This window comes from Numenius arquata, chromosome 3 (assembly GCF_964106895.1).
Source record: "Numenius arquata chromosome 3, bNumArq3.hap1.1, whole genome shotgun sequence".
Taxonomy (NCBI): domain Eukaryota; kingdom Metazoa; phylum Chordata; class Aves; order Charadriiformes; family Scolopacidae; genus Numenius; species Numenius arquata.
In genome coordinates this window covers 41,948,485-41,974,434 of record NC_133578.1, presented here as the reverse complement: position 1 = coordinate 41,974,434, position 25,950 = coordinate 41,948,485, and the positions used below count along the sequence as shown (strand labels likewise).

Genomic DNA, 25,950 nt, shown 5'->3' with positions numbered 1-25,950 from the left:
TGGTGGTTTTCTTCATCAGCAGGGAAATGCTGGTGTTGAATTTGGGCAGGTGAATCACTTGTGTAACAAAGTTCTGAAGTGAGACTGGTCTCCTTTAGCTTGGCGCTCTAGAAGTGATCATTACCTTGGCATTCCAAGGAGGTGGATCAGGATCCCAAAACCTTCAACACCGTGCGAAGAAACAGAACTAACTGTGCCCCTTGCGCGATCTCTCCGGTGTAACATTCTTCAAACCAAATGGAAATGCAGCGTTTAAAAGCCTCTTGCAACACCGCCCCACCCCCCAATTCTGTTTTTCCAAAACCCCTTCTGGAGCAGCAGCTAGCTGCAGTTATCCTGTGGGGACATGTGGGAAGGGAAAGGAACCAGCAATATTTCAGTTTCTTTTGCATCTGAGCTGCCTTTTGGATATTCCCTGCCTTGTTTTGTCAAGGTGAACGTTTCAGCAGTTTCCCACACTCCAGTTGTTTTGCCGCAGGGGGTAGACACGTAAGAGTTGAGGCTGCTTTGCATCTAACCGTGTAGATGTTCCTCCTGTGATAATTCTTACCAAAAAACCAGGAGTTCCTGCGTCAGTGCTGGACTTCAGACTCCTTGCTTTACAGGGCTGCTGGTTTGGAAGCACAGCACAGACATTTTTGCGTACTGAAGTATTGCGCTCCAGACACCGTCAGGTTTCCGTGCTGCAATAGAGGGGCAGCACAGGCCCCGAGAGTTGCTCTATGCATATTTTATTTTGGCCATATTCCCTTTTAGTGTATTCCCCCTCTGATACTGGTGATGTTGTGAACCTTTCCGCTGCTTTCTCGGTTTAATCTTTTGTCAGCCTTGTGTTCAGAGAGCAGTTTACTTTCCCCCTGCCTGCCTGCAGGGCTGTGACACCAGCAGTGCCACGTGAAGGCAGGGGAAGCGTGGGCAGCACCGAAGGAGAAATTGCAACTGGGATTTAGGCGGAAACAGATGATGCAAAATGAAAAGGGAAGTAGGTACACAAAAAGTCCTAGGATAGCAGAAATTACAGCCAAAAAGCAGAAAAGAAACTGCTTTGAAGGGCCACGCTGTCAACTTAAAACTGGAGCTGAAAAAGAAGAGATGCAAACGATGCTCTGACATGCTCTGGGCAATCCTGCTTCAGCAGGGGAGTTGGACTAGATGATCTTTATGGTCCCTTCCAACTCTAAAAATTCAGTGAAATTCAGTTTCCATGGGGTGCTTCCCTTTCTACACTTCTGGCACTTTGGGGTATGGTTTTCCATCTCATTCTACTTTGTACTAGAGAGGAGTTTGTTTCTCAAAGTTCATTTTCTGTTGCGGCACTGATGCAAAGGGGATTTATTTAAATATGGCTAAAGTTGGAAACACTACTAATTCTGGGATTAAGCATCAGAAGAAAGTAAAGATATTTGGCTACGCTCTCAAACAGTGCAATGAAATGAAATATATGAAATAAATAAATACACCTGTTAAAATCGTATTGGAAATATAGCTGCTTGACACCCAGCTTGTTGTTTTTCGCCGGTATTCTTGAAACGAGCTGTGAAATGAAGTCTCTCCCAAAATGTTAGCGCTTGCCTGATGCTTCCTCTGCCCTGTTGTTCTGCTGGGGGCGGTGGGCCTGGCTGCAGCACCGAATTTGCTTCAGAAGCCAAACTTTTTTGAAGGCATGCTGTTGCTTATCAATTCCTTTCTGGTTAAATGTTTTCAGCGCCCTCTGCTGATTACAAAAAAAAAAAAAAAATAATCTGCAGTTAGCTCTCCAAATAACTGCTCTGGTGTTATTAATTAGATCTTGTGAGAAGTTAACCACAACACCAGTTGAGTTGTGGTCGTGTCGCACCCAGAACTGAGCCTCAAGTACAGCGTTGCAATAGTCACGGATTTCATGCTCACGTTCAAGTGAGGCTGCTTTTCCAAAGGACAAAGGTAGTCTTGCTACCACAGAAAGTAGCAGATTTTTGGGAAAACTTTCTGAGCAGCTCTAGATGCTGAAATCGGTACCTCTTGTGGTGGGGAGGTGGCAGCTGCAGAGTTTTGTAGAACAGGTTGTACTGCTGTCTCCCCTTAGAACTTTTTTTGCCACAGCTAATGATTACTGTGATACTCCTGGGGGGGAAAAAAAAAGTTGCTTTTTAAGATTTGTTCATAGTATTATCACTTATAAATAGTCAAACTGTGTAACCTCTAACTGTAAACCTTCTTCACTGTGGTGGAATAGCCATGAAGAAATTTCTTCATTGGTTAGTATAATTTATATTTTTTTCCCCTGATGTAAAGTCTTTTCCAACTCCTGTGGATAGACTCTAGAAATTGGAGTATAAAAGCATGCAGAGAGGTACAGAGCATCATTATTTGTTTAGAAAAATATCATTTTTGTTGGCTTTTGCGGTATGCTCACGCAATGTCCCATGGGTGCATTTAAATCAAGGTTTGAGACAGTCATTTATGATGAGTTTCCTGGATCCAGTCTTGGCTGTGACTTTGCAAGGTCAGCAGGTACAACCTGTGAATATATGAAGAAATCTCCATTTTACGTTAAACTGCCAAGTGTTTGCCTCGACCCGAGGCATAGCGTGTGCTTGCGGGGTCAGGGGCAGGGTTTAGCAGAGAGCTTTGCTGGAATTCCAGCCCAGCCTGGCTAGCACACTGGTGGCTGGCTGTGCCTGAGCAAAACGCTGAGAGAACGAGGCTAGAAAACGAGGGGGACCGAAAAAAGCACTCATGAGGAACTGAGGAAAGAGCTGGACTCTAGATTGTTGGGTTTTTTTTTAGCTACATGATAATGGCAGCCCTGTACGACTTCGTTATTTCTTATCTTTACCCTCACCCCTCTGGTCTTAGTGTTGGTGAGGTGGTTTTTGCTGGGGTGGGGGTTTTTTCGGTTGTTTGGTTGTTTTTTAAGGAAAGCATCATGTAAATTTGACACTTTCCCTGAGTGTTACAGTAATACCTGGTACCTTTTCTGTCCCCCCCATCCCATTTCTCTACTGAAAATGTTTTTATTCTTACAAACACGTCAAGTTTTGTGCTCCATGTTTTACAGGTGAAGGTTACTTGTAAGCCACTGCTGATGCTTAGAGGAGGTCTAAAAATCACTTGGCATGTTGAAAATCATCAGCCATTTGTTTTTATAAGTATCTTTTACATCAGAGCTCACGTTCTTTCACGTGATTGTTTATATTTTGCAGTTAGGGACTTCGATATATTTTTAAGGTAACCAGAAAGCATTTTAGTTTTCTTCCTGTTGTTTAGAGTCAGTCAGTGGTATTCAGCAATAAAGTGTAAAATTGGAGTGATGTGCACCACTCTTGTTTTCCAAAAATTCTGAAAGTCTCATGGTTTGTGCTTAGATTCACTGGGACGGTACTGGTGTTGTTTTCAAATTATATTTAAATATGTTTTTTTTTTTTTCCCTGCCATTGCTGTAGATGCTATAAGTTCCAGTAATCCACGTGTCATAGACGATGCCAGAGCGAGGAAGTTATCAAATGATCTCAAGAGATGCACTTACTACGAAACCTGTGCTACTTATGGACTCAATGTGGAAAGAGTCTTCCAAGACGGTAAAGATTAATTTAATTTCTTCATCCACCATGTCACACAGTACCATAGCTGGTTTTCTAAATAACGACAAATGTCTAATAGCTCAGGTACTTGCCTGTTTTGCAAGTATTCATTAATGTGTAATTAAAGACAGCACTCGTTTTTAGGGATTTATTTTGTAATGCTGCCTTAAAGTGAGTTAGAGGGCTCATTGGGCTGAATGGCACGTGCTTGGTGGTGTGTTCCTTCCCAGCACCTTTAGTCTAAAGTATCTTAAGCTACTTGATTTAGTCTTCATTTATTTTTCAGTTATATTTGATGCTTGCTTTTAGCAAAATTTTCTTTATTTTGATTTAGTGCTTGTGGAGGTGCAGAGAAGCTATTTGTGCAAAGTAGTTGAAAATTGTCTTCCACACTTGAGAAATTCAGAATAAATGGAGAAAATAGATAGGAATAGAGTAATCACGAGAAGTAACGCATGGCATTCGTGGAGTGTTAGAAGCTGGCAGTCTTGTGTGTAGGTTTAGAAGTAAAGTTGGCTGCTTAAGGGTCATTTAAAACATCATTAGGAGCAACGTTCTAGTTTTCCTTGTAGGAGTCAATTGGGATCATCGTGTATCATCTGAAAAAAAGGAATATCAAAAGTGCTTTCTGACCAGCTGTAACTATCTTGGATCAGTTACCCTTTGGAAGAACTTCTGTGCCTGGAGAAGCCGTGCTAAACGTTCTCTTTGCTGCGTGAGATGGGCTTCGTGCACCCTCTAGTGGAAATTCAGCCAGGTGTCTTGGGGCTTTGCTGTCCTCTCTTCTAATCATGGTTGTCTAGTGGCTGAACCCGTCCGCTCTTAGTTGCAGCAGTTCTTCTGCATGTAAAAACCTTGTTAATTATGCTGAAATACTTCTCAAAGGTCCTTAGTTTTGGGGTTTCTCTGTTGCCAGCTTTTCATTCTTCACAGCGAAGACGTGTGCGGTGGGTGGTAATGATGTGAGACAGTGTCACTTCAGATTTGTAAAAAAAAAAAATTAAAAAATCTAAAATTTAAAAAAGAAAAGCAAAACACTCATATTTTTAAACTGAAAATACTGACACGCACTGTGCTAGGTGTAATTCCAGTCCTACCATCCTGTTGGTAGGATTTTGGAGAAAAGCATTTGAAGCTGCATCTTTGTGCTTTGCTCACTCTTTTCGCTTGAACGAGTTGCAGAAATTACTGTTTTCGCCGCCTAGATTTTTCTATTTTGAATACGAGTTTCAAAGAACCATTAGTGTTTTTTTGTTAGTAAATTTATTTTTGAATGCTAGCTCTAATTAGATTTTTTAATGATATATTCCAAGTCATGGTGTTTGTGGATCTTTGTACAGTCTACTTCTCTTCCCCCCCACCACACACACACCCCCGCCTCTCGGGGACCTTTGGAGAGAGAAGTCTCTTGGCACAAAGCTAAGTGAGATAAACTTATTTGTCTCTCTGCTAAAGTTCAGCGGTAAGTAGAAAGGATTGAAAAAGATCGTGAGTTTAAGAAATACCAAGGTTTTGTTTTACCTACATGGCAGTCAACCAGCTATTTATCATTTGCCAACTAGTAGGATTAGGAATGCTTCTGTATAAATGTGTTACAGTTGCCAGACATGTCTGGGACTTAATCCAATTCCTGATTATAATTTTTGCTGTTTATTTCAGCAGGAAATAAAGCAACTTCTTAACCCCATTGTGCGAGGGGATGTGAATGAACAGTGCGAGTTGTTAATAGGGAGCGCTTGACTAAATGACGCTTGATTTCTGCAACTCTAGGACGTTCAGGCTGAATGTAGGCTTAATGATGTTTTTAGTGGCTTCTTCAGGGGGCTCATACAGTCTATATGCAGACCTTTGAAAGGCAAAGGGGGGGAAGTGCAGAAGTAGTTTAAAGAAAACTTCCAAATTGTCCTTCCTTTAGAAAAAGGTTGTGAAATATCATTGTAATGTGTAGGTGGAACCTTTGGGAGGGTTGTCACTTGGCACCAGCCAGCGCTGTAGGTGCTGGCTATATCAATCACCATTGCTTTAATGACCATTAATAGCGTGAAAGCCTTTGACTAACGACAATTACTTTACTTTTTTTTACTTTTTCGGCAAAAAAATAGGTTACTACTTTAGTGAAATTGTATTCAATAGGAAATAAAAGCTAGGGTGACGAAATGTATGCATGTTTTACACAGTTACTGCAATTTTGTTCCAAATTCTTTGTGTGTTGATAGGCATGGAATTTAAAATGTGTATAACCACACCTGATGTAATTTAATAAAATTGCCCAAAATTACTTGTGACTTGACATTGCTGGCACGTCAACTGTAGAACATTTTAGTACTTTGTGAGTCTGACTGTGTGCAGCCAAGCTGCTACCTTGCTGGCTTCTGCTTAGTATGGCATCTTCTCTGAAGCTGCTGTTAAACTGGAGTGGCTCTTCCTCATCTTATGCTAAAGGGATTGGGCCTCTTCTTCAACAAGGGAGCCAAACATCTGCCTGGTTGCATGACTTGGACCCCATACCCATGGTTTTATTTTTTAGTATCTTTTTTTTTAAATGCAAATGAGTTCTGCAATACAACCTTTTGAGGGACAGCCTCTTAGGTCCCCCTCAATGAACTTTTCAGCCCTGTTTGCTTAAAAGCAAGCAGCACACACCGTGGGTTAATAACTTCTCTTTGTGTTCAGATTCTCTCCAGAATAAATGAAGCCCCTTACCCAACATCAGAAAGCCTAGTCTGACTTGAAAAAAACACATCTTGATGTAAATATTGTCAATGAACAAGGAAAAGAAGGGGTGAGGGTGAGGAGGAACGGGCTAACTAGACGTCTTCACATAGTATGGTCTTAAGCATCTCTTACTGTTTTGAGGAAACCTTGAGTCCTTGCCAGCAGCCTTCATAGAAGAACTGCATTTTTCAGCAAACTTGAAAGGGATACAGACCAGTTATTGCATTTCATGAATAGATGAATGGGGTAGGACAGGTTTTTTTATTGTGTGTAGCTGAGGAAAAATAGTTGTTGATGGGTTGGTAGCTGTATGCAAGACATGGAGCTACTACGCCTATTAAGACTACTTTCTGTGTCTTTAAATTTGTTTTAGAATCATAGAATTGTCTAGGTTGGAAGGGATCTTTAAGATCATTGAGTCCAACCATCAACCCAACTCTGATAAAAACCAGCACTAAACCATGTCTCTAAGCTCTCTGTCAACCCATCCTTTAAATACCTCCAGGGATGGTATTAGACTTTGCTGCCAGCTGGATGGGTATCTGTTCTTGGGATTTAGGTATAGGATTTAATCGCTATTTGTTATATTCCAGGGTAGGTAACGCTTGGTGTTTATGTGCTCCGAGTGTTTGCTTTGGTCGGTCTCTGAGGCTATTTCAGTGTGTTGACCAAGGTCTCACAGCTTTTGCTGGCTTGTAACTTTGAACGCTTCACTACTTTTAAATTTTTAAAATAATGTTGATTGCTCCGGGTTGTTTATTGGGTTTTTTTGTTGTTGTTGTTGTTGTTGTTTTTTAAATGTGGATATTGCAGCGGATGCAATAGGTGAGATTGGGTTTGGTTTAGTCATGTTAACTTTAGTGCTCTCATTTTGCACACTCCTATTTTAGTCAAGTCAAACACTATGCAAGGGCTTGCATCAGCTGGGATTTACATGCGTAATTTATGGTCCAAATGCACCCTGTTCTTCCTCTCCTCTTTCTGTTTTCAGGGAACTTTGGATTGCCAGTGATTTGATAAACCTGAAACTCTCTGTAAACTTCCATTGTCCTGTTACCTGTCCCTGTTACCACTCCCAAGTTAGAGTAGACTTTTCTTTAACATACCAATTACTGGCTTGGTTACAAAGGGTGCTGTTTTACAAGCTTTTTCTAAAATCTAGTTTCTTGTTTCTGTTTTCTGCCGTGATGTGATGTAGACCTACCTTTCTGGGGAAGAAACTGGAAATGACATTGAAGGGTCTTTTACTCCATTGCACACGCATTAGAAATTAAATTTCTAATTTTTTCCCTGCAAGCATCCACTGAACTCTGTGAGTGGTTGCCTATTTTAACTCATTTTCTATTTTCCCCACAGTTGAGTGGTAGAATAATTTAACTCGAATGAATATGACGATGAAAACGCTGCTTTCTTTAGTTAAATCCAAATACGTGGTTTACAATGCTTGATAAGCTCCCTATTGATTGTAACAGTATAGAATCATAGAGTCATTTAGGTTTGGAAATGATCACTGACTCCATAGGTTCATATTGTGTAATACAAACTGCTTTACAATAGTATTTCCCTTCTATGTGCAGAAACTTTTTATGAAGGCTGGTGTGTAGTTAATGTACATCTATGTGGTTTTGGATAACTGGTTTTTAATGCTTGACGAAACTGAAAACTAATTTGTAAACAGTAGTTGTCAGGATGGTTATTCTTAGTTCTTGGAAATGTGCATATGATCAATCACTCCTTTTCTGATGACCCTAATAATAATTTGCAAATTAAACTGCCTAATTCATAGTATGATAGAGCTTGTAATTTCCCCGAGTGTGATAAGTATTCAGGCATCCTGTGAGGCGATGGTCAGCTGTTTTGTGTTAAAGTTTGTAGTCTGAAGCAGGATTTTGAACGTTTCAGAGGGCTGTTTTTAACTTTCAGCATTTTCCCGCTGGGTCTAATCTCTGCCGCTTTGAAGTCAGAGCTGCACGAGCAGGCTCTGAATGTCAGTCTGAAATAAAAAAAGAAAACTTCCAGGTTCCAGGGAATTGGCTTAATAACGTGCCCAATGATGGAGGGGGATCCTGCTTATCAGAATGGATTTTATCAATGACGTTGGCAATGATTATTTTAATATTTCTTGTCAGCACAGTATTGTAATGACTGTGTACTGCCCCAGGATGCCTTTTTAATGATTTTAGCCTTATTGAATTAGCTTGATGTACCATTAATGCATAAGAATGACTTTTATTTTTGTTCATGATGTATTCATAATTACATGTCTTTCCCTGCTTTACGTTCAGATTTTCTTTGACCCATTTAACTGTCTGCTGTGCAATTTTCTGACATCGCAGAGGAGAAGCAAATGTTCAAATATTTAGAGGATAAATTTTTTACTATCAGTATAGCTTGCATCACTGGGTGTGAAACAAAAGGGTTTGAATGTAATTTCGATTCAGAGTTGAGCCTGTTACTGTAGCTTAGTGGTTCACTTAGATCACTAGCAGATATACAACCGAAGTAGAAGTTATTTACATCTTTCAACATAAACTTTCAGCATGGACATCCTTTATATTGCTGTGGTTACTTCTCTAACTCTTGTATGTGGAAGGCAAAATGATAGGGCCTGGAGAATAAATCTTATGAAGAGCAATTGAAGGAGCTGGGACTGTTTAGTTTGAGGAAGAGGAGGCTGAGGGGAGACCTCATCACTCTCTACAACTACTTGAGAGGACATTGTAGAGAGGTTGGTGCTGGTCTCTTCGCACAGGTAATTAATGACAGAACGAGAGGGAATGGCTTCAAGCTGCAACAGGGTAGGTTTAGAGTGGACATTGGAAAGAAATTCTTCACAGAAAGAGTGGTCGGGCATTGGAACAGGCTGCCCAGGGAGGTGGTTGAGTCACCATCCCTGGATGTGTTTAAGAGCCGTTTAGATGTGGTGTTGGGGGATATGGTGTAGGGGAGAACTTTGTAGAGTGGGGTTGATGGTTGGACTCGATGATCCCAAGGGTCTTTTCCAACCTGAATGATTCTATGATGAAAACCTGCTGGTTAGTCATGTGGGTATTACAACTTTAAAATTTCTTAATTCCCAACCTTAAGGGCTTGCAGCCTGACCTGCCTGTGTAGTTAGTAGGAATACACAGAGCTGTATTTCTTTTTTTCTTTGTGTGTATATACACACGTATGTGTTGGTGTCTGTGTGTCTATACATACATGTGTCAATGTATGTTCTGATGAACCCTGCTTGGAAGTGATCTCTGCAACATCAGGGTTTAGAGCCTTCCTGTCAAGGTACTATCGGATAAATCACATCCTCTGAAGATGCACTTGGTGGAAGATTTTTGACGCGACTCACTTGTCTCAGATAGCACGGATGGCATTGTTGCTGCCACGTCCCTCCCAAGAAAAATGCATTGGTAAGGGCTGGGGTTTATTTGCTGTTCAGGTCTGGGTTTTAGTACTTTGGCATGTGCGCTAAACAAGGGAGAAGGCGAAAGCTCAAATACCCCATTCTGTTGTGCAAGCGGTATAGTATACGTATCTGTTACATGAATCATCAAACACAGATTTGGGAGATTTTACCTTGTATGGATGGCTGTAACACACAAATTTTGAAATAAAAATGCCCAGAATAACAATAAACCCATGAATATTGAGGCAGGAGTTGCAGGTATATAATGACAGAGGCCATTGCTGCCTCACAATTTGGACCTTTAGCTCTGGTGTTGTGCTGTTGCTTGTGGATGTTTTATTGGCAAACTAAACTAATCTTTTATTATTGCGTGTGTCTGTTGTGTGTAAACATTTACCAGAAATATTTTATTTCCAAATCCTGTTTCTAATGTTGCGCTGAACAACTCCGTCTAAAAGGGGGACCTTGAAGTACAAATTCTCCATGAAAGGACAGAAGATGACAAATTAATCCTTGTACAGGCGGATAGTGGGGAGAGGCTGTCACTTGCTATCAGCATTATCAAGCCAGCTTTTATAGATGTATTTTCATTAGGAAATGTTAATCAGTCTAACGGGAAGTAAATAAAGTCTCGGTCCTATTCTGCTGAGGGCTATTTTAGGAAGAGGCAATATTCCCTCTTGCACTAGATATGGCCCGAAGGCAGTTAATGTTTGGGAGAGGGAGGCTGGGGCAGTGGGGAGACCCGAGTGGGATGCAGGGCTGGGGAGCAGGTCCTCTGCAATTCCTACTGGAATTCCTCCTATTTCAGAAAGGCAGAGCAATCCCAAACCCAATCTTTTGGGTTGTTAGGTCTAGGTATTTGTATTTTCCTTTTTTTTTTTTTTTTTTTTTTTTTTTTTTAAGAAGGAGCAATAAAAGGTAATACTTGTCCTTAGTACTATGACTTAGCCTGGGGCAACAAACCACCAAAGGCTGGTGCCGGTGAGCCCGAGTGGCAGCAGCGTCCTCCCAGCTGAGAACTTGGGGACAATGAGCCTTGGTAATTCGTTAGTGCAGCTCGTTTGCTGGGCAGAGGGGGGCTGCCGGCAGCCTGGCTGCGTGCCCTGACTCGGAGCTCCCAATTTCACGGGGCGCCGAGGTTATCTGAAGCGGTGGGAGAGTTGGATTTTACCTCCCTGCCTGGGCAACGCATGGCAATTGAGGAATGACTTTGTCAGCTCAGACCTCACGCTGTCACAGCTCCGCTCCTGACACTGATGGGCAGTATTTCTACACCTGCTTATTGCTCTTAAATTTGACCATCAGGGACATTTAAGATGTTAGCGTTCAACAGAGGTTTCCCAAATTTCAATTTGTCTTCATTGCATGTGGGAGAACTTGGTTTTTTTTTCTTTTTTGGATGCCTTGTGTACTTCCCAATTTAATAAAATAGGAAAAAAAAATTAAAAATCAATTTTTTTAAAAAACAAACCAAACCCTTTTGTGGCAGTAGGACTTTAGGTCCAAAATGCAGTGGAACAGCCGTTCCCAAGACCTTTTGCTTGTTGGAGGATGTGCCTCTGTTTTGCTGTAGCCCCTCTGAATAAGCGGCATTTTTTAATATCATGCAGAAACATGCTTTCAATTTTTTGTGCTTCAGTTTTAATTTCTAATCTATTCCTGCTTTGCCATTTTACGGTTGGCGTTACGCGTTTGTGTTGCTGTTGGGTTTTGTACCTCGGGAAAATAATGCTGCTGCTAAGTTGCCTTGCATCTTGCAGAGTTTTATTCTCAATAGAGAAAAAAGAAAAGAAAAAAAAACCAGAATAGAAATAAGTCAGATGTCCTGTCATCTTAGCAGAGGTTGAATTATGGAAAAACATCCCTTTGCTTTTATTTTGTCGTGCTGCGTTTCCTGGTGGAGCTGGTGACAGAAGCTGAAAAGAGCAGTGGCAATTTCTTCGATTCTTTTCGAGCCAAGTGACCTGAACAGCAAACTGATTGCATGGTGAGAAAGGCGGTCACAGCACGGCTGCTAACAGGGCTCGATTGCTGGGGGTGTATCCAAATGGGAGGATGAAAAAAAATAAGTAAGTAGTGCTTGGTAATATCTGTTAGCCAGATGATTCTTCAGCCCTGCTTTCTTGCGGTTGCTAATGATGCTGTAATGGAGGGTGGCGGAGCTGACCACAAGGTTAGATAAGGCCCAAAAAGGGTTTCAGCAGAGTATGAGCTTCTTAAAGTGCCAATTTACATTTTCTTTATTACAGCTAAAACCCTTTTCTTGCTTGCATCTGTTTTACTTCTAAGAGGCCTGTCTAAACTGTGGCTTCTTTGCTGTATTGTGATATAGCTTGCCTTGCTAGCAGGTCTTCAACGCTCTTCCTACTGCTGTGCTCTTTATTATGGCGTGATTGCTTAATCTGATTTTTTTTTTCCTTATTTTTTTTTATTGCCAAATCTTAAAAGGTGTTAACACCTCAACTGCTACCTTACAGCATGTCTTCTGTACAGCTTGTCCAACAATTCTCAAATACAGAGGGCAGCACAAAAAGTCTAAAGCTTGATTTCTTTAATTATCCCTAATATGTTGTCCCTTGGTCATTGGTTTTACCTGCCTTTTATGGATTTAACTTAAATTTTTTTGGCACAAAATGACTTCGCTGGCTTAGCCTTGTTGAATGAAAGAATAAGAGCTAACATGCAAGGTGTCTGCTCTTCAGACAGACGCAAGGGAAAATTCCCCCTGCCCCTTGCTATAAAACTGTGAGAATAACACCAGCCTGCTCAGAGCATCACCAGAGAGTTTTGGGGACACCTGGAAACTAAACTCTGTGCTGGGGTGTTAGAAAGTAGAGGCTGTCAGAGCAAAGGCAGGAGGCAATACCAAGCCTGGGGATCCTTGTGAGAAAATTTGACTTCACTTTGGGGAGAGCCCTGGCACGCACTGTTCTGTTGGTGCATCGTGCCATAGTATTTCTTGCCATCCCTTGAGGTTCCCAAGAGTAATTGTTGCTCTTACATGTTCGTTATTTCTGGCGTACAGCCTACTGAAGCTCTTTCATCTGAGCTGCCAAACGAAAAACTCTGTCAAAATGCTGATTTTCCATTGATACCTCTTAGTTTCTATACTTTTGTCTGTTCCCGGGTGCGTTTGCAGTGTATTGAGTAACATTTATTAAAGAGAATACCTTGCTCTTTCCTCTTCTAATAAAGGGATGCTTTTGTCTGAGCTATCAAACATTTAGAACTGGTGTAATAAACATAATCCTTTTGTAACGTTCTCTGTTGTGTAACAAACACGTTTTAAACATCAAAGTTTATCATTAGCATAGATTGTTCTTCAGAAGTGATTCCTGAAATGCATTGCAAATCGTTCCCTTTCAACGAATCCTTATGCATATGCAAATCCTATTGAAGCTCTTTGCTTCTCTGGGATTAGCACTTGTGTATTCAGAGTTTAAAAGCCTGCGCGAGTGTATGGGGGTGGTGTGTGTAGTAAGGCAGAGTGAGTATTGGCATTAGTCTTCTGAATTCCTATGCCAGAAAACATCCAGCCCTGCTACCGAGTTTAAAACACATGGGTTTTCCTCACTGTCTGTAGGAGAATCCTTAAACGAATTGCGTAGATTTTAAGTTTAAAAATGGAAGTTTGATCTGATGAGGTTGCTTGCGGTGGTAAGTCCCTAGCGTTGCGGAAGGAAACTTGTCACTATTAAAAGCGGAACTTTTGCCTCTTCCCACTTTGAAGAGAAAAAAAAAAAAAAAGCGTTTGCATACTGTAATCCTGTTAATGTGATTTTCATCAACAGTAAACGCGTAGTGAATTTTACCTGTAAACTGCTCAGGTTTTAGAGAAGGTGGGATTGCCCTGTGTGTTGACCAGTCATTTATTTATAATATAGTTTATTTATTGTCCTTTATCTACTGGCAGTCATAAAGACTTCTGGTGGATGGCCAGGCCCACTAAGTTGGGGTATTTTGAGATGCTTGTCAAAGGGATAAATACCTGACCTGGATGCAGGGTTGGGCTAGGGATAGCTCTTGGCATCCGGGCATCCCAAATCCTTTGCTAAGGATGAAAATATCCCTTGAATGCGACAGACACAGAAGCTTGTTGTCCTGTTCATATGGTTACTTTAATGATGCCTAGATTCTTGGGGTAGTGCAATCTTTAAAGTGTATTTTGTAAATCAACGTTGTTCATTTACATCAAGCTCTTGTGTTTCTTTTCAGTTCAGCTGTATGTGCATGCATACCCAAAGCAGCATGGCCACACTATGTTCATCATAAGATCTAGTTAGTGTTTCGTGGAAAACGGAAAATACAGCATAGTGTTGTATTGTACAACTCAAGAGATAAGTCTTTACAATATGAAACTACTTTCTGAATAACCCCTCTTTATGTATTTTGGCTTTTCATTAATTTTGTTTTTCCAGAGGTAGCAATTTCCCTGTGATCCATGGAGACTTGTTTTAGCAGTGCATGCTCTATTTTGCTCTAAGAAGTAAGCTGGAAAGTTAGTTGGCAGAGGGATGGGACCGTGTTATGAAAATTATCCCGACTGTTAAGTGCATCTGTTGAGCAGAGGAGCTCAATTAGTTTGATTTGGGGATTACAGAAACTGGGGACTCCAGCAAACTTGTTTGGTGTCAACTGGTTGCTCCTTGTGTGCACCCTAGGCTAATAAAGCATTTTGAGAGTTTTGGGGTTAAAATACCTGGTGCTGTGTTTTCTTGGATGTTACTGCCTGCCTTGATATTGGCAATTGGTTTCTTTAATGTCCTCATCCTTTTCTTGCCAATGCCTGTGGGACTGCAAATGTCATAACAATAAGCTGAATAAGCTGGCCTCCACCAGTATTAGATGTAAAAATGTGGAGGATATGTAAGGAAGAGATGATTAAAATTTCAAGCGTGGTACAGAAATTTTGCCAGGAAGAGCTTTTTCTTGCTCATCTGAGCTGCCTAGCATTGGTGATTTGGCGGGGCACACATAACCCCCGGGTGGGGTGAGAAGTGGTTTCTTGATGGGTGGTTTCAAGATGGGTTTCTTCCTGACAGTCAGCACATCTGACTTAATTTCGGTATCTGCTGATAATTGGTAACTAATGTGGAGCGGCCCAGCTGTGTGCTTTGGCTCTGTTTGCTGTTGTCTGCTTTTCTTAGATTTTTTTTTTTTTTTGGCTGTTTATTGATAACCCTTGAATGAAAGATTCTTTTTTTAAATTTCTTTTGTGCCTTACACATACGTGCACAACTGAAGCCTTAATTTCCAGCAGAGCGTCTTCTGAGGGAGACAGTCACAGAATCACATGGGGTTGGAAGGGACCTCTGGAGATCATCTAGTCCAACCCACCCTGCCAAAGCAGGTCCACCCAGAGCAGGTCCCACAGGAACGTGTCCAGGTGGGTTTGGAATGTCTCCAAAGAAGGAGACTCCACCACCTCCCTGGGCAGCCTCTTCCAGGGCTCTGCCACCCTCACAGGAAAGAAGTTCCTCCTCGTGTTTAGGTGGAACTTCTTCTATTCAAGTCTGTGCCCATTTCCTCTTGTCCTGTCCCTGGGCAGCACTGAAAAAAGACCGGCCCCATCCTCTTGACACCCTCCCTTTAAGTATTTATAAGCATCGATCAGATCCCCCCTCAGTCATCTTTGTTCTTACAATGGTGGGGTGAGATCCAGCTGACCTGGATCTCCCTTGACTGAGAACAAGTCCTAGATACGACTTCTAAAATCCAAGATAAAGGACATTTGTTACACAAACAAAGCACAAGCCTAGTGAGGGCTAGGTGCTAGCCTAGGTTATGGTGCCGCTGTGGCTGTGGGCACCGGACGGAGCTGGTGGCACCTGCAGCCACAGTGCTCCTATGTGTGAATGAGTTGTCCTGCCTTCCGGGAAAGCCAGTGTGGTCCCTTGGCAGTGGATTTAAAATCAACGATTAACGTAATTAGGTGCGACGCAGATGTGGTAGGAAAATGGAAATGTGTTTTCATGTGATTGTGATGCATTTGTGATTTGTTTGTGCAACAAATTTCATTTATTTCGAGTTTTAAAAGTAGTATCTAGGACTTGTTCTCAGTCAAGGGATCCTCTGTTTTCCTTGGAAGAAAGTAAAGCAGTGTCCTGCTGTCAGCCAGGCTTGGAGGGGTTGGTACCAGCTGTAGAGAAAGCCATTCCTCACCCAGAGCATGACCCCTGGATAATCGCCTGGGAGAGCTCTAATTCAGGAGAATAATCATTATAAAGATGGTATAAGACTAAAAAGCTGATAGTTCTGTTAATAAATGCATGAATGCATATTCTTTAGGTTTCAGTATAATAGACCCCACGATCTCTAGGCACACAAGCTACTGTTGTGTTGGGAACCTTCTGGAGTGTCTCACCATGTGCGTGCCCTTTGAAAAGGCTGAAGATGGTTTGCAGAGTCACAAAACCAGTTTTAACTGTAGAGCTTTAAGAAAAACAAACCGTTGCGGATCTGCACTTAATGAAAGAACATTACTGGCAGATGCTGAAGGAAGTATCTTTTCCATAGAAGATTGGATTTTGTGCTAAACCTTGTTAATATTAATAAAGACAGGTCATTACTGATTTTGAGTCGTATATGCGAGCTCCAAGAGATGTAGTGTGTTAGTGGTGCTTCTGTTGGCAATACTTTTTATATTAAAAAAAAAAAAAAAAGAGGAGTAAATCAGCTTGAGTTTAGCAGACATACAATTGACTTGCTCTCATCATTTATGTATTTTCTGATGGCTGATACAGTTGCTTGTGTCTTATGCACCATAATTTACAGTCTCACAGAAAGGTATGCTTAGATTTAAGCTGTGCAATAGTGTAACTAATGAGAAATGTGGGAAATTTATAGCACTTGATGATTGATTGGATAAGTACCTAGACATTAATTGAAATCTGAAGACTCCCAGCTGTCTTCCAGTTAAAAAAATAAAATTTTGTTGGACAAGCAAAACTATTGCAAGTACTTTTCACGTTTATGGAAAACATGGTTAGTTGGAAAGATGGCAGGCTGGTAGGTTTTTTTGGTAATTTGCTAGTGCTTAGGTAACTAGTGTGTGTTCCGTAATCACCTGTAGGAGCTGATTAATTTGTACCTACAGCAGTATCGCTTAGCTCCTTATTTTACAATCTCGGTGTGACTTCAGTTGTCTTCTCCCAAGATTGTGCATTTTGGCCCCAAATCAGTACGGAAACATTCCTGTAGTCAGCAGTTTTGGCATATCTTCCCTGTCCCCGTTTAGCAGAGAGGCACCAAGGCCCAACTATTGTGTGACAGATTATCTGGATAAATACTTTACATTACTCTCTCTATTAATAACGCCGTTGAACCGACCATCTCTAAAGAGATGGCACAGCTTTCTTCTTGTGCTGTCATTCTGTAAATGTACCATTCTTGCTGGAGCTTAGTCTTGTGAAAATGTCTAAATTTTCCCATTAAGTGCTTAAAAAGTAATAAAACTAAGGCCATTAGCCTTCACTCGTCAGATCTGTATCAAGAGAAATATTCTTCAGTGCAATAAATCTGATCAAGTGTTCGACATTTATATCATTGGAATTCATTCTCTGGAAATGGACCTTTAAAGGTAAATTGCATTAAGTAGGGCAGTTTAAATTTTTAATACAATCTTATTGTAACTGTTAGCAAATGATTAAAGTGCAAAGGGGGGGGCTTATGTTTTGTGAGATTTATGTTAAATGCTGTGTGATGCTGCGACTCTGGCAGGCTACCGCTTCTATGACAGCTGAGTGTGCATAAAAGCCACAAAAAAAAAAGCAAATAAAGAATTTAGCCTTTAGAAATAGAGTAGATGACTTTATATCTGCTATTGGATTTGTGGAGATGATTTTTTGGAATGGGATTTATTTCACCTGTGAGTGAAGCAGCGCTCCTCGTAACAATAAGCGTTACAGTTCTGATGGGAATGAGTGTGTCTGAGAGGTGGGTTTTGATGGCTCCATGGACAATGAGCTCATCAACTGAAGTGTTTTATTTAATCTCATTTAGATCCTTGGTCATTTGTTTTGAGGAAGTTCTTTTCTTCAAAGTAAAACACCATTGCTGTATTTCTTGATTTTGATGGTGAACAATGTGCATTTACTTGGGCTCCGGAAGCGTTGGTGTATTTGTGCATCTTCCAGATATTGCTGTAGCATTATTGTTGGTTTTGCTTTGCGTGGTGTGTATGTTCTTACATTGTAAGTCAGTTTTATACGATACAAAACTGGGAGGGGTGGCTGACACACCAGAAGGCTGTGCCGCCATACAGAGACCTGGACAGGATGGAGAGTTGGACAGAGAGGAACCTGATGAACTTCAACAAGGGCAAAGTGTAGCGTGCTGCACTTGGGGAGAAATAACCCTCTGCCCCAGGACAGGTTGGGGCTGACCTGCTGGAGAGCAGCTCTGAGGAGAAAGACCTAGGAGTCCTGGTGGACAACAGGATGACCATGAGCCAACAATGTGCCCTTGTGGCCAAGAAAGCCCATGGCATCCTGGGGTGCATCAGGAAGAGTGTGACCAGCAGGTGGAGGGAGGTCATCCTGCCCCTCTGCTCTGCCCTGGGGAGGCCCCATCTGGAGCACTGTGTCCAGTTCTGGGCTCCCCAGTTCAAGAAGGACAGGGAACTGCTGGAGAGGGTACAGCAGAGGGCTACAAAGATGATGAGGGGCCTGGAGCATCTCTCTTATGAGGAGAGGCTGAGGGACTTGGGTCTTTTTAGTCTGGAGAAGAGAAGGCTGAGGGGGGATCTGATCAATGCTTATAAATACTTCAAGGGAGGGTGTCAGGAGGACGGGGCCGGTCTTTTTTCAGTGCTGCCCAGGGACAGGACAAGAGGGAACGGGCACAAACTTGAATAGAAGAAGTTCCACCTAAACACGAGGAGGAACTTCTTTCCTGTGAGGGTGGCAGAGCCCTGGAAGAGGCTGTCCAGGGAGGTGGTGGAGTCTTCTTCTCTGGAGACATTCCAAACCCCACCTGGACACGTTCCTGTGGGACCTGCTCTGGGTGGACCTGCTTTGGCAGGGTGGGTTGGACTGGATGATCTCCAGAGGTCCCTTCCAACCCCATATCATTCTGTGATTCTCTGATTTAGTTGAGGAGTCAAAATGCTGGGTTTGATTAAACGTATGCATTACAGCTTTTCTGCCTATGTGAAGTTTGGCATTAAAAACATGGAAACAAAAGAGAACTAACATCTTAATGGCAGAGCCACCTCGATAGATTATTTCCAATACATTCTGGCTGAAAATGAATTTTGAAGCGTGTTACAAAATTGCCACAGAGTACCAGTGCAAAGTCCTGAGTATTCACTGTTTAAGCAGTTAATACCTAGATGTAACAAAGCATAAGTGAGGCTGGATATTTAAATGTTAAATAAAATTAGGTAGTTTTCCAGAAGACCCATTAGCAGAGCATCAGAAAGGTGGACAGTGTGGCTTGTGTTTGGAGTGCCCTCAAACCTCGTTCTGGTTTTCATTCTGTCTTCCAGCCGCACCGTACTTGTCTGGCAGCTTCAGAGATTAGCATCTTGGCTGCTTTCTGCCAGTTCAGGCTGAAAAATGAGTTTATATCAAAAGTTTGTGGACCATCTTGAGATGGAGCAAAACAGTGGATTGGGTCACCCGTGCTTGCAGTGGTCACTGAGTCTGGAGAGTGCTTTTCATCCTCTGTAAAAGGGGGTGCTAAACCCTTAGAGCATCCAAACTTGCCTGGCTTACAAACAAGCTAGTTCTAGGGCTGCTGCAATACTTCAGAATTTGAAGATATATCATTTCTATTCACAAATTAATTTTTTTTGCTCATCTACACTGGGCACACAGCCTTTGTTTTGGGACCAGGTGTGCTGTGTATGCACATAGCTCTGTGATGGCAAGGCACAGTTACACCTCTGGATTCAAAGACTTTGGATTTTTAGGAAACTATTTTACATCATTTTGGCAGTTTTAAAAAAAAAAAATAAATAATTGATTGTTCTGGTGGAAGGCCTTATTTTGTAACAAAACCTTTATTTACTTCACAGGTGAATTAATAGAACTCTCTGAATGAGGCATAAATTGAGTTTGATTTAGTAAATGGGACTAAGTGTATTTCTTTCTACAGGGATGTGTGGATATGTCTGATTCTCACTAATTTAACCAGAAGCTTTCTTTCATTTTGTGCCATTTTGTGTGCTATTAGGGAGCTCACTGGATGTGCCTATATCTTTAGAAAGTATAAAATATTGTCTATGAAAACTATAATTCAATAGCATGCCCTACAAGATAGCCTTTCCAGGAGGTTGTTTCAAAACGTAAATGTGAAATTGCTTGCCAGGTGGTAAAATTCTTGAGCGTGGTGGTGTTGTATGTTATTTAAGTCTATGTTTTGACATGATTAATAAAAAATTCTATGTTTTGAGAAATAATTAAATAACACACAATGATATTATGCTTAAGAATGTTATTCTTGAAGGATGGCTAAAAACCCAATTATTTTATTTTATGGGCATTTTATGAAACATCAATTTGTCGACATTGTATTTGAAGGTGCTGTTTTCTGTTTGTTTGTGTTTTTCTTGTTTCAACATTTTTTAACCACCTATGTATTTAAAATTGCACCTCTGTGTGGAAAATAACAGGACGTATTACTTGATGCTGTTGTAGTGGAAAGATAACAGAACTGCATGGTTTAATGGTTAGGTAAATCCATGCGCAAAGTCTTTACCCGTGTGTCCGACGTAGTGTTTGCCTCATAAATCCTCAAGCCTTATGCTTCGACGTGCAATACACTTCAAGTTGTGAAGAAAACATAGGTTTATATTTTAAATTTCTATAGATGCCAGATGCTTTCAAGATTGTCTAGCAGATTTATTGACGTATTTGCTTACCTAATCTTGGGAGACAGTCATTTGCATCAAAGTTGGAAATACGCGATATGCAGTGTTAATCATAGCTACCTGTGGAGGGGAAAAATATATATTGGCATTGATTAGAGAGGTATTTAATACTGAGTCTTATAATAACTGTATTTTTGTATCTGGTAGAAAAAGAACAGTTTTTATTTTGAAGAGCCAGAGCTGAAATGTGTATTTCGTAGAATCATAGAATTGTCTGGGTTGGAAGGGAGTTTTAAGATCATCTAGTCCAACCATCAACCTAACTCTGATAAAACCCCATCACTAAACCATGTCACTGAGCGCTATGTCGACCTGGCTTTTCAGTACTTCCAGGAATGGTGCCTCAACCACTTCCCTGGGCAGCCCATTCCAAGGCTTAGGAACCCTTTCCGTGTAAAAATTCTTCCTGATGTCCAGCCTGAACCTCCCCTGGTGCAACTTGAGGCCATCTCCTCTTGTCCCATCGCCTGTTCCTTGGGAGAAGAGACCGACCCCCCCTGGCTACACCCTCCTTTCAGGGAGTTGGAGAGAGCGAGAAGGTCTCCCCTCAGCCTCCTTTTCTCCAGGCTGAATAACCCCAGCTCCCTCAGCCTCTCCTCATAAGACGTGCTCCAGACCCCTCACCAGCTCCGTTGCCCTTCTCTGGACCCGCTCCAGCCCCTCAATGTCTTTTTTTGTGGTGAGGGGCCCAAAACTGGACACAGGCCTCGAGGTGGGGCCTCACCAGTGCCCAGTCCAGGGGGACCATCACCTCCCGAGTCCTACTCACCACGCTGTTCCTGACACAGGCCAGGATGCTGTTGGCCTCCTTGGCCACCTGGGCACACTGCTGGCTCATGTTCAGCCCACAGTCGACCAACACCCCCAGGTCCTTTTCTACCGGGCAGCTCCAGCCACTCTGCCCCAAGCCTGGAGCGCTGCGTGGGGAAGCGTTTCACAACATGCATGGGGAAGTTTCACAAAGCAGAAATAGAGTAACAGCACTTATTGTATACATACAATATATATGAATAAATACAAACACTTACAATTGAGTACATAAAATGTATACAGTGGTTTAAGCATCTACTTGCTTACCTTAGTCTTATCATGGAAGAGACATGTCTTGTGGAATACCTTGCTTCCTTGGGAACATGAAGGCTGTGTTGAGACGCTTTTCTTTCTAGGTTGTTCATAGGTGCTCGAGAAGTGCAGGGAAATAATAGGAGAATAAAAGCTATCTGGTTCATATGAATACTCAGTGCTTCAAAGGAAGGTGTGTTTGAGTCAAGTAGTAAAAACACAGGTATCATGCATGTAGGTAATCAGATTGGTTTTAAGAAGTAAAGATTTTCTGTCCAGTGAAACTTTCTTATGTTTTTGGTGCCTTGCACGATAGATATTATTATTTTTTGTCAGAAAGACTCTTCTCTTGCTGTGCAGGGTCGGAGGTGAGTACCCGCACACTTCATTCTCCCACCCTCGGTGGTCACACTGTAATGTGCAATAGAGGTTACCCTGGCAAGTACCACCGTGGTCTGGTAGAGCATTAAGTGGTTTTGTGTTCAGAGGAGAATAGTAACTCGTCTCTACACACACGACTTCACAGCCCACTGTTTCTACAGGGAAGAACCATTTAAGAAATTTCTGGCTGTATATTGTGCTTTAGCTGTGTTTATACTGGCTGGTTGTTGCACCATGGCTTAAACTGGATCACTGCAAAGATCTGGGTTAAATAAGCTGATTTTCCTGCTGCAAGTGGCATCTCATGCAGCTACATACTACATTATGTACTGGTTTTGTGCATTTGCTTGCCTCGGCTTTATATGCTTTATATTTGCTAGGTTTCACATATATAGATGTATATACACACATGCACACACCCAAGAATACCACGTTAAATTCACTGCTAATAATGCTACATGGAGCAGATTAATCATCGTTAGAAAGAACTGAAACAGGTAAGAATTCTGAGGATGAGACTTAGGGTTGTTTGGTTTTTTTTATACACTGCCATTAAAGGAGAGGTCCATTGGCAGAGATGTCCCCCTCCGCAGGACAGGGAGGTGTATGTTTGTCACGGCATAGAGCAGTGCTGCGATTGTTGCAGACACCTCAATCTTCTCCTGCCCTGGAACAGCGAGACAGTCTACAAACCTAGCAAAAAGTTCCTCTTAGTGCATTTGTGATTTTTTTTTATTTTTTTTTAATTATTTTTAAAGTTTAGTTGTTGAAAACATTGAATTTTTATTGGCAACACATTTAGGACACATGCAAATACATACTGGCTTTTTTTTTTTTATCCCCCCAGAAAGTAGCTTGAGAAATTACTACATCCAAGCCCAAATACTGTAGGAATCTAGTACTTATTTCTGTATTAGAGCTGGCACGTGGGATGCCAAGCTCTCCTTTTAAAGGTAGAAATATAAAAGTTGTTTAGCCTAAAAAAAAATGGATTGAATTTAAAATAGGCACAATGGCTTTAATAGCAGATACTTACATTAATGTTTCCCATTCAAAAGCATTTGTTGCTGTAATATGTAATTGTGGAATAAATTTATTTTTATTGAACAATTATTTATTGTAAACATGGAATATTAAGCTAAAGAGCAGCTGTCATAAAAATGTAAGCTGCTATATATCTTAACTTCCCACAGTGTGTTTTCCCTAGGCAGGGCTTTTCACATGAAACCAGTAATCATCAGGGCTTATGAGGAGAAGCAAATTATTTTTGTTCATCTGATGAAACATGGTTTTGTTGATTTATCGGTTATACTAGTTATGCTGCTTCCACTTTCCTTCCCTGTCTCCCTGCCGGGCTCTATTGAGGTTACTGGGATTTCTCAGGGACCGGGACTTAGACACGTATTAGTTAAGGTATATCTAACGGTATTTGTGCCCTGATGTTCGTATTGTTGGCTGGAGATGCTAATTGGGATGTTTCCTGCTCTATCAGTTTCTCTGTTCTATAGGAATTACAGCAATAAAGTCTGGTGACCACTACTGATACTGTAAAATATTTCTTCAAAGCAAGGATTAGTCCATGGAAGTGTTAGTTTATCAACATGAATGAGGGAGTGACAAGTCTGAAGTGTCAGATGTGTCTCTCCTGAACGTTGTTCAGACCAGTCTCTGGAGGCCCCTCTAGCAGAACGTGCAGACTGTGAGCGCTGGGATATGCCTGAAGAACTACAGCCTCAGGGTGATGCATCTTCCAGCAAAACCAGATACCCATCTGGGGAGGGAGCAGGTGACGAGCACGTTGGCAAGCAGAGCAGGGTCACGGTTGTCCTCATGCCTGGTGTCTGACAATGATGGGTGACAGTTTTGTGATGTTTCTGAAACTCTTTCCCTCCTTTGCAATTTTAGGCACTAAGCGGGTATTTTGACCTTGTGCTCGTGTAAAATTCATTTTTCACGATTTTATCAGATTTCTTACGTAAGCCTTTGATGAAATGTTGGTTTTCTCACGCTTAAAAAATGTCACTGTGGCCTTTGACTGTCCAGTGAGAGCATGGCCTTTCCAGAGATGCAGTATAGCGCATATACTGCTCAGCCTTCCTTAGGAATCGTGATCTTAGCGAGAGTCTTGTTTTCCCCCCCCTTGCGGCACGGTTCACGTTCTGTGCCTTTTGTAGGCAGAGATCTCTCGATGGTCCGTAAAAGCATCAAATCAGTGACCGTTGTGAATGTTACTGCAAAGCACCGGTTTGCAAAGAGAATTAAACATTGTTGTGTGTCGTGGTTTCGGCCGAATTTACCAAAACCGGACCGACAGATGGCCCTACCCCCCCCTTCTCCCCCCCCAAAAAGAGGAGAGAGGAGGAGAAAGAGATAAGGAGATTCAGAAGTTTAGAATGAACTAAACTACTTTAATGAAGAATTAATATTAAAATAAAAAGAAGAAAATAATGAAATAGACACAATATATACAAAACCGTATTGAGCTCCCAGGATGACGGTCACATCACCGGCAGGCACTGGGGAAGTCCCAGACTGGACTCAGTGACGAATGGGAACTGGATTCCAGCTCTGGAGTCAGGAACACACGGATCGGGACCAAAGGCAGACGGACAGACAGAGTCCTCTCTGGACGTCGGCCATCGCAGGAAGGGACTGACCCTTTGATCCCTCAGCTTTTATACTGAGCGTGGGGCAGATGGGATGGAATACCCCAGTTGGTCAGGTTTGGGTCACCTCTCCTGTCCACTCCTCCCCACCGATGTGACCTCTTTACGTTTTTTCCGTTTCCGACCCTCTAAGGGGGCAAATAAGGAAATTGGCTGCCCTTGGTTGTTACAGCAATAAGGATAAGCAAGGGCCTCCCTGCACACCATCCCTTGGCACGGAGCACAAACATTGGGCTGATCATTCTGAGAAGGAGCAGTTTTCTCCCCAATGTGCCGTTAATTTCAGAGAGTTAGAGGAGGCCGAGCTAGGATGTAAAGTTACAGAACAGAAAATTGGTTCGGTTTTACTTCAAACCGGGACATTGTGGAATTTCAAAAAAAGCAACATTCTTTTTCAGCGGTCTGGGTGTTCCTGTTAGCAAGAGCATTTGGATTTAATTTAAAAACAATCTGATCACTGATGGGTGATGTGAGTTGAACAGAGACTTTCTGCAAAGATACTGTGATGTTTGTCATTCAAAGTGATCTGCGAGTACAGAAGGTGTTGGTTTAAGCTGAAAGGTAATCTTTGTGTAAACTTCCAGCTTACTTCTTTTTCCCCCAGCAGTTAAAATAGGTATTCATGAGCGTTTGTCCCTTCTGCTGTTTTTTAAAGTCAGCCATGAGCGTCCTGACTTCAGCTGAAAGCTATTTTCTCCCTGTCAATAAGTGGAAGAAAATTTAGTGCACAATTCTTATATTCTCCTCTTTTGCACAGAGTGGCAGATTTTACCTAAACCTGGTGTTTACTCATACTCGGGCGGACAGCAGAGATAAACGACCTCATTATACACATTTTTATGAGAAACCGATTCTGATTTAAATTAGCGGTAATTCAAGAAGACTGTTTGCCTCTCCTAAATACGCAATACTCTTGTACCCGTGATAATCAAGAAGAGAAATACCGCCAGATGTTACAGGTGTTATGTGCCTGGAGTCTTCTCTTTTATTATTTCAAGTGCTCCTTGGCAAAAAGCACTGTAAAGGGTGCAGCGGTAACTCCATCCACTGTCTTTTGGGAAAGAGGGTAGTGGTCAGATTGTTGATACTTCTGGATGTTTTCCAGGACCTCTCTTAAAACCGAGGAGAGATCAGGTCCTGTGAAGAGGTTTCCCTAAATGCCTCTATGGTGTGATGCAGAGGTACCTTTGTATTTTGTTTTAATAGATTTGGAGCTAGATGAGACATTCTTACCTTGTTTCTTGAACTTGTTGTAAGGAGTATTTTCCCTCCGGGTCTCTGCCTTTC

The 25,950-nt window shown here is 41.7% G+C and overlaps 1 protein-coding gene across 2 annotated transcripts in view; it reads left to right on the top strand.

The window, feature by feature from the left end:
* Positions 1-25,950, top strand: part of AGAP1 (ArfGAP with GTPase domain, ankyrin repeat and PH domain 1) — a 403,044-nt gene that overhangs the window by 160,853 nt on the left and 216,241 nt on the right. For both annotated transcript variants that reach the window (XM_074145832.1, XM_074145831.1), the window contains exon 6: positions 3,426-3,560. In XM_074145832.1, coding sequence (XP_074001933.1) covers positions 3,426-3,560 — 135 coding nt within the window. The remainder of the gene's footprint in view (positions 1-3,425; positions 3,561-25,950) is intronic.